We start from the raw sequence: 10000 nt of genomic DNA, 5'->3' as shown, positions 1-10000 counted from the left end.
TAATATGTTTGCAGACGATGCAGGAGTCATAAGGAAAATAAATGATAAAGAAGAGTTTGCCTTGTTAGACAACAATGTATGACTTGAGTAAGTGTGAAGAATAAATGTCGATGTAAAAAAATTCAAGTATTGGACACATGCAAAAGTATAAAAAGCCTTTGATGATTTATTCGATAAAAAAACAAGAAAGAAATGAGAGAAAGACCTTGGAATATCAGCTATGAATAATTTGTTGCTCAAGTCTGAGAGAAAAAATACGAGCTATAGTCGTTGACAGACATAGCGTCGCAGAAGAATAGCCTGTTAATTGTGAGACACAGCCACTGTGAAATGTTAACATTCAATTGCACGGGTTCGAGAGAGATTATTCACAAAGAAGCAGACTTATGCACCAAACTTACGCAGCTTCTGTTATTTCATGGAATCTCCATGAAAATGAAATATCCGCATATATATCATATTTTTTAAGGAATATTCGTTGATTATATTTCTTTAAGTGAAAATGAAAAAAGTTTTTACTGTTGCTGGAAAAAAGAAGATTTGTACTACATCTTTAGAGGAAATATCGTGAAGTAGAAATGGAGTCATTGAGGTAGTTGAGAAGAAATTTAAGGAGGGGAGCAAAACGGAGGAATGGTAGAAGTCAAAATTTATCAGCATTCTTCTTTGAGCTGAGGTGAGTACCCAATTAAAAAAAAAAAAAAATGCTGCAAGATCCTGGTCCGTATGGGTGTCACTAAAGTTCTTATAGTTTCAATTACATAAAACGTGTGTAGTCAATGATCCATGGAGTAGGTGTCAGTAAGACCCCTAAAATATTGACTGTATACGACTGTGTCTTACTGCATTGCTTCTGACCAGGGCGGTGGGTAGGAGAAATGAATGAACCTTCATCCACGATGAGCTAAGATGAGAAGGAAACAATGGCTGGTGGCTGGAAGTGGAAGAGTGGAAGTGGATGCGTGCCTTAGCTGTTTACCTCCCTTATACGGGAAAGAGGTCCTTTGTATATAAATAGATAAAGAGGTGCAATTTACGACGTTAGTACTCTGTTGGGAGGGGGAGGGGGAGTTGGAGGTTTGCACATGAACGAATATTTGTCCTGTTGTCATTTACCTGGTTTCATGTTTTCAGCTTCACAGAGAGCTCACGCAGAAGAAGATATATAAAGAGCTCGGGGTTGCAATTCTCGCCTCCAATCGGCCGCACTACCTTTACAGGTGAGTTGGCCTTGCCAATGGCAATATTCAGGTCAAAAACCAAAGAGCTTTAACCTTTCTGCTACCGGGAAGGTTTCCCACAGCGGAATACATCGGTAAGCGATAGCTAAAATGCAGGTCAGCAGCATTAAATGTAGTGACAAGGTTAATGGAAAAAAGGCCTCGATGTCTACCTTAATTAACACACACACACACACACACACACACACACACACACACACACACACACACACACACACACACACACACACACACACACACACACACACACACACACACACACATACATATACGCGCATACATGCACATACACGAGTGGGCGATGATATCCAACAATTCTACGTGTAAAACATCACGGGGATTTCAAGGTTATGGCAGCACTTTCCCAGTTTATTTACATTGGCATAGTAATAATTCCTGTTTCTTCTCTCGGGATCATTTACTGTTCGTATGTTTCCTGCATCAAATCCCAGAGCACCCACTCCTCCCCGGCTCTTCCGCATTTCTTATTCAATTTTTACAAGTACTGTATCTTGTCTCATAATTTTCCAATTTTTCATTCTCTTTAGTGACGCTTTTACTCCTTTTCTGCTTTTATATTCGTTATATCAGTTTCACTTCTTTTCTATAGATATATGGTGCTACAGTTTGGTTTGATTCTGAAGTCTGTCTCCAAAGATTGCCCTCAGATTTTCTTCTTTCAAAAGGTTTTCATATGAGCCTTCTCACTTCTTTTTGGTCTTATCTTGCTTGCTCAAGATCCCCTCAAACCTGTTTCCTTTCAGGGTAAAACTTGCCACCTACCGTCGGGCCTTTGCACTTTATAGGTGTTTCCCTTTGGGTGCTGCCAAGTCTTCCTGGACCTCGGCCGACATCTGCACCTTAGCCTGTGCTACTACGTATACTTCTTGTCTTCTTGCCGTCCACACTCGTTTCATGGGCTGTTTCTTGGCTGGCTTTCATTGCCTCTTGTACCTCACCACTTTACCACCATTTTGTATTCTTACATCTAACAGGAGACCTCTTTCGTCATGTTCTCCCTGTCACCTCCCTCATATTTTGAATTTTGTTTTCCTACTACCACCGCACTCGTTCAAGTCATCTTACTTTGTTAACTATTCGCCAAATGATCTTCGGTGTAACCTGTACAATGCACTGGCGGCGTTATTGGAAACGTGCCTCAGTGACTGCATTTACCTGCCCCAACACTCCAATAAGCACATAGGGTAAAGATGATGGCTTCGGTCACAGCTACTCAGCGCCTCCTAGCGTAGGTTCCTCACTTTCTTCTTCTGTAAAGACCTACATTTCTTCGGCGCAACGCCTCTCCCAGCCAGGGGAGGACGACCAATGTTCGTTGCGCAGACACGCGCTCTCGTCTTGCGTCATGTTGCACCTCTTTCTGCCACGGGATGTACGACACATGAGAGGGCCAGCCCCCTCCTCATATGAAACTGACTCACTTTCTTCTCAACCCAAATACTAAAATAGCGAAAAGAACTCTTCAGCTCTCTCTCCCTCTAAATTTTTGCTGTGAGTGTGTGCAGAAATTTGCTTGTGCACAAACTTTGCCTTCTCTGAAAAGTATGTGCGCACCCATGCAAGTCACCATCTGATCATTTAAGCAAATACGCACAATTCGTAAGTTTGTATTACATATTACCTCCACTAAGCAGTGGCGTACCGATTATTGGCTTGACGGTTGGCAAGTTACCATATTTTTAGAGAGTTTATATGTTGATGTTTGGGTGGAACTTCTTTATTGAATGGGTTTTAATATAATTTGAAAGCCTTGTGTGTACACAATTTTCTTTATGTGCGTTAGTTGTAGAACATACGTGCGCACGTACATGCGCACAGCTTAAAGGGAACGTTGTCCTCCTCTCCCTTCCTCTCCTCCCGGTATTCGGCAGCTGCCGTGAAATCTCTTGATCACTTTCTGCGTCTTCGTTGAAGTTTCCTACGGTCAGTTTCTCTCGGAGATCGATGTCCATTTGTCATCAGAGGGACACTTCCTCTTCACCACGACAAAAGGGGGAGGTGAGGAAGATGCACAGGTACACTTTGATACTTAACATTCTGTCACTTGCCCTCTCGGCTATCACGACGTTAATCTTTTCAGTTGTTGAACAGCATCAGCTTTTCCACGCCGTTACTCCGTTGCTGTTCGTTTGCTTCACGAAAGACCGATTATTATCTACCACACAACGGTTGCCTCGTCTACCTTCGTTATATATAGCATGTTATATGATCTAATATTATATATTACAGTATAATATAATATATGATATGGTATTATATAGTATAATATAATGTAATATATCATGATATAATATAATATAATATACTATAATATAATATAATATGATATAATATAACATAATATAATATAATATATAATATAATACAATATGATATAATTTAATATAATATAATATATAATATAATACAATATGATATAATTTAATATAATATAATGTAATATGATATAATATAACATAAAATAATATGAAATAATATGGCATAGAATAATATAATATAATATAATATAACATAACATGATATGATATAATATGGCATAGAATAATATAATATAGTATAGTACAATATAATTTGATACAATATAATATGATATAATATAGAATAATATAATATAATATAATATAATATAACATAACATAATATGATATAATAGAGCATAGAATAATATAATATAGTATGAATTAATATAATATAATATAGCATGGTATAATATGATATAATATATAATATAATATAATATAATATAATATAATATAATATAATATGATATGTAATATATTACAATATAATACAATATGATATGATATAATATAATATAGTATAATATAATATAATATAATATGATATAATATTATATAATATATCATGATATAATATAATATGGCATAGTATAATATAACACAGTTTAATGTAATATATTGTAACATAGTATAATACAATATGCTAGTTTTTCTTGTTCTACCATAGTTTTGACTTTTTCTTTTTTTAACAATATCCTGTTTTTGTTCCCGTGCTAGGTGCTATCATAATACCAGGTCTGGTGAGCAGATGTCCCATCTCATTCGTATGTCTCGAGTTGGGCATGGATACATATTCACCCCTGTCAATTTTGATTACCTTTACTTTGTTTCTTATGCTTCCTTTTGTTATCTTTGAATCTTTTTCCTTTAATCGGCGCCGTGGCCCTTCTAGATAACAGAGTTTGGTGAAATCTTTAGAAGTATATCCCATCCTTGAGAAAATCTTCGCTATATATGCAGTATGCTCTTAGAAAGAAGCTCATGTTTACTCCACTCTTTATCTTATCATTATAGGCTGAAGATATATATATATATATATACATATATATATATATATATGTATATATACATATATATATATATATGTATGTATATATATATATATATACATATATATACATATATATACATATACATATACATATACATACATATATATACATATGCATATACATATACATATACATATACATATACATATACATATACAAATACATATATATATATATATACATATATATATACATATACATACATGTATATATTTGTGCTTGTGCATGTATGTGTATGTGTGTGTGTGTGTGTGTGTATGTACTTCATAAAACTATACTTAGTAGCCACGAAAATGGTGATACTATCGTGTTAATGTGTTTCAGAACGGTGAAGTCGTTGTGGGAGGCCCCCGGCGTGAACAGGAACCAGATCGTGGTGTACCTGGACTCGCCGCACAAAGAGTGCATGGCCGTCACCAAGCTCTTCGGCATTCACACCGTCGTCCGGCAGAAGACCGGCAATTCGACTGAAGAGTTCATTCGCCACAAAAGTCAACGAATGATGAAGTACGGCAGTATACACACGTCCCCTCTGTTATCCATTTTTTTTTGGTTTGGGTTCCATATTTATCATATGATAGCGTGGCGCAATGGGTAAATAGATTCTCACAGAAAGCGGAGAGGTTTGAGAAACAGCTGCGGGCCGGGTGGTCGTCAGTTGAATTGGAGTCTTATTTGGTAGAGACACCGCACAGGCCATGTGTCAGTCCATGCAGCCGATTACCAACGTCTGCCTTTCTCCACAACAAAGTCTATGAGCTGCATTGCGGCAAAAGAAGGCGAAAGGGACCCACATTTTTGCTGAAGGATTGTGTGTTTATCCATGAGAGGGGATAACACATGCTCGTAATGCAGGAGAGCTTAAATTATTTTTTTTCTCAAGTGATATTGAATACGAGTTTACCATATACTACCTTGTTCAATTCATAGGCATCTCCTTTGTTGCATAAAGCATGCGCGCGCCAGTCAGATTGAAATCTGCAAAGCCGCTGGTGGCCTTTAGCGGTTCAAAGAGAAATAATCTTTTTAAACATTCCGAAGGACATCTTAATTTTAAGAGCTTGTCACTAAATGCATCATTTCAGAATGTGCCTTAAATTGATGGACCTTCAAGCAGTGACAAATGTGGAGTTAGTGCAGAGATCGTGGGAGGGAGGGAAGTTGTCAGATAGGGCTGAAAAGAGAGTGCTGAGGTGGTTTGTGTATATGGGAAGAATGGATAAAGTAAGACGAGTTAAGAGAACATGGAATACAATACATGGAGTCAGTTCGAGAGAAAGACCAAGAAAGAGGCGGATGGATGGGGCGAAGTAGGGCCCAGAAGCACTTTATGTGTCTATTGAACAGGGACGAGATTGTGCAAAAGATAGGAGTGAATGAATAATGGATGATGCCACCCTAAAGGATATTCTTTTCATCTGCTTTGTAATTTGTTTTTAGTAGATGATACCCCTCTTTAGTTCTATTCTGTTTTAGTTATTCTTGTAAACAGAAGATTTTCCAATGTTAGTTATTTTTTTTTTAAATCAACTCAAAGGGATCTCATGGGGACCGAGTTTCCGGCTTCGAGCATCCCAGGAGGCGCCTTTGAAAATGACATCATCCCGCCTTTCATGGTCCCCAAGCTACTGATCCTTGAGGACGACATCGAAGTCTCCATTGATGCATTCAAGTAAGTACTTTTCTTTTCGGACTTAAAATTGTCGAAAAGAACTTGAGCTAAATTACACATAAAAGGGAAGGAGACAAGTGATGGGTACTTGTCTGGTGGTGATGGTAATCCTGCAAGAGGCGGATGCCCAAGAGAATCAAATCATGGCTGGAATTCTGTCTCTGAGACCCCTGGGATTCTCATAAACCTTGACTACCTTCTTTCCATCTATTCACATAAAAGAAACTGACAACTGGCGACTTTACCTCCTCTTCCTCATCACCATCCTGCTAGCCAGCGTCACAGAAACAGAATTCCACTAGTTCAAAATATTTCCTCCCAGAGGGACAGAGGACCATTGCTAACTAGCGTGGAGTTGTGGGAATTTATCCAATAAACCGGGAGGCGATAATTGTTATCCAGCCAATCTGTTGCCCCAGATCTCTCTTGCTGGAGGCCCACGCCCCTGATGAGTCCGGCCACAACCACCAGGTTGGCTCATAGGCCACTCAGTAAAATGATCCTGTGGCGTTTTATGGAGAGTGAGATGAAGTCTTTTGCATCTCCTGTATCTGGTAGTAATTAGTATCTCGTGGCAAGCCACTTTTGTGTTTGTGCTCTTCCAATACTTAGTGATGATTGGTCGCATGCATTCTGGTGTCACTTTGTGTCTTGAGAGAATTTGTATTTCGTCGGCCAGAACTAACGCTCCTATTCTTGAGAATAATATGACACCATCTCAAGTCAACTGCCCATTACCCTCGCCTTTACCTCACGCACCATCCCTTCATGTACACATTGAACAGCCATGGCGACATGACACATACCTGACGCAGTCCCACCTTTACCTCAAACCACTCACTCTCTCCATTTACCTTTCTAACACAGGCTCTACTATTCTCCTAAAATCTCTTGACTGCCCCTAACAATTTTCCTTAATCCCATACATCTGCAAAACCTCCTACAGTACCTTTCTATCTACCCAGTTATAAGCCTTTTTCAAATCCATAAAGGCCCCAAAAACATCCTTATCTCTTCCTAAAGCTTTCTCACATATCTGTCTTACAATAAAAAATCTGATCCACGTAACCTCTACCTTTTTTAAACCCACACCGTTCCTCGCCAATTATTCCCTTTGTACCTCTCCTAATCCTCTCAATTAAACCCTCCCATAAGCCTTCCCAACTATACTCAATAAACCGATCCCTATAAAACTACTACGATCACATTTGTCCCCTATTTCTTTGTAAAGTGGAACTATACAGGCATTCTGTCAGTCCTCAGGCACTATACCCTCTCTTTGACACGCATTAAACAACCTCATTAGCCAGTCCACTATTACTATACCTCCTTTTTCCAGACACTCAGTATGACGTTCCTATAACCCAGGTGTCTTACCTGTTCTCATCATTTCTAGAGCTACTTGCACCTCATCTTTTCTTATGTTTCCTCCATTTACCTCTCCCATCACCGTCATTTTCTTTGAGCCTCCCACTGCTATCACCAATCTCTTCCTATCCTTCTCCATATTCAACTGCTCTCTAAAATACTCCGCCAATCTTCCCCTTACCGTCTCCTCTTCCGTTAAGATATGTCCACCCGCACTTTTTATCTATTTTTCATTACTTGACTCATATCCCTTCCTCTTTTGATTTCCTGCCGAAACATCTTTTTAATGTCATGATACCTTTTTTAATACGACAACACATTTACCTTTCCCCGACCCTAGGTATCTATACGACGTTGGAGAGATCATGGACATCGACGAGACCGTGCTAGGGGTCTCGCTGTACAACTACTACGGAACCCGCGAGGTATCCAGCTCCCTGACCACGAGTTACCGGACCAACACGATCGTGCATCTGGCTCTCATGACGTCAGCGCGCGTCGCCAAGGAGCACTTCGCGCCCGCGTGGCCAAAAAATACAAGCGTGAGTTTGTAAACATGTTCACACGTGATTTATTTACACACATTTATAAATACGTATATGCATATATATCAGGATTGCATATATATATATATATATATATGTATATATATATATATATATGTATATATATATATACATATATATATATATATACATATATATAATATATATATATATATATATATATATGTGTGTGTGTGTGTGTGTGTGTGTGTGTGTGTGTGTGTGTGTGCGTGCGCGCGCGTGTGTGTGTTTGTGTGTGTGTGTGTATGTGTGTGTGTGTCTTCTGTGTGTGTGCATATGCATATTTTTCACAATCTTTTCCTCCTTCCCTACTGAGCATTCATAATGAAGGTATACTTTGTTATACTCATCTAACTGGACTTTTTTCCCTTCGTGTTTTCAGAGTGTGAGTTTGAGGTTTGCCTTTTTGAAAGCTCTTCGGCACCTCAATGGTGACGTGGTGTATCCCGAAGTGTCCAGGGCCAAACACTTCTCCTACTCGGGGATTTTTGTATATGCCGGGGTCCAGGTGAACCTGTTCGAAACGATCCTTCCTGCCCTCACTACGGACTACACCTTATCAAAGGATCACGTCAAAAGGTGTGTACCACGAGTAGTACGGCGCACTTCGTCCATTCATTCATTTGGGGTTGAGGAACGTAACGTGTAGACCTTTTTGTCAGATTACTTGCTTTCCACCACGGAGTAGGCATGAACCAACATGTTTATATTGAAGATGATATGTACATCTATGTACAACCTCACTTAAGACGGAGAGGGAGAAGGATGGGAAGGAGTGAGGCTGGTGTGTTCTTGTACATTTCTGCAAACACAGAAGCTTTAAAGGTTATAATAACTTTGGTCTAATTTCTCGCCTCCTCTCCACAGCCTCGTACGAGCTAACTACGATGCAAACTTGTTGAGCCAGCTGTCGAGAGCAGCCACCGGGGAGTACGATTTCTGCAAACATGATTTGCCCTTCGGAACGGTAAGTCAGGGAGTGGGTGGGGAGGAACGGCACGCCACGGCACGCCATGGCACGCCACGGCACGCCACGGCACGCCACGGCACGCCACGGCACGCCACGGCACGCCACGGCACACCACGGGAAGACTTACCTGTGATCTCGGAAGAAATATCTTAATTCAGGAAGTGTCTATTGTCCCTTCATTTTCGTTTCCAAGAAACCAACGTCGGGTATCTGTAAGTGGTAGTCCTTTGAGACGGACATCAGAGCGAATTATCTCCTTACCGCCTGTCCAGAGTTTGTAGCCGTGATTGATCTGCACGCAACGTGAAGAGTATAGATAACACAGAGAGCATAAAAAGCAAAAGAGGTCCTCATCTGAGAGACAAATCAAAGGAGAAATCACAGGCATCAGCGTTGTCATCACTAACATAAAGAATCGAGATGAGTTGATCAAAGAGTTCAGATTCTTTATTTTGATTGACAGAGTAATTGCTGAAAAAATAAGCATAAGACAACAAAAGAAGACAGTTTTTATGAAAAGTGAGATATCATAGGACGATGAAGTGGTATCAAGTAAAAGATCCAGAGGTGAAGGAAGGTGAAGTTTCAATCGAATTAAAATAATAATGATAATAACAATAATAATAATAATAATAATAATAATAATAATAATAATAATAATAATAATAATAATAATAATAATAATAATAATAATAATAATAATGATAATGATAATAATAATAATAATAATAATGATAATAATAATAATAATAATAATAATAATAATAATAATAATAATAATAATAATAATAATAATAATAATAACAACAA

General features: G+C 38.7%; 1 protein-coding gene across 1 annotated transcript in view; it reads left to right on the top strand.

The window, feature by feature from the left end:
* Positions 1-10000, top strand: part of LOC143039094 (protein O-linked-mannose beta-1,2-N-acetylglucosaminyltransferase 1-like) — a 48630-nt gene that overhangs the window by 20001 nt on the left and 18629 nt on the right. The window contains exons 10-15 of the mRNA XM_076208947.1: positions 1135-1220; positions 4939-5121; positions 6152-6286; positions 7995-8196; positions 8603-8799; positions 9088-9187. Of these exons, the coding sequence (XP_076065062.1) occupies positions 1135-1220; positions 4939-5121; positions 6152-6286; positions 7995-8196; positions 8603-8799; positions 9088-9187 (903 nt within the window). The remainder of the gene's footprint in view (positions 1-1134; positions 1221-4938; positions 5122-6151; positions 6287-7994; positions 8197-8602; positions 8800-9087; positions 9188-10000) is intronic.

This window comes from Oratosquilla oratoria, chromosome 25 (assembly GCF_046742065.1).
Source record: "Oratosquilla oratoria isolate Oo_2021 chromosome 25, ASM4674206v1, whole genome shotgun sequence".
In the NCBI taxonomy this organism is placed as follows: domain Eukaryota; kingdom Metazoa; phylum Arthropoda; class Malacostraca; order Stomatopoda; family Squillidae; genus Oratosquilla; species Oratosquilla oratoria.
Note: the sequence above shows the minus strand (reverse complement) of the source record. Positions and strands in the feature narration are given on the sequence as shown.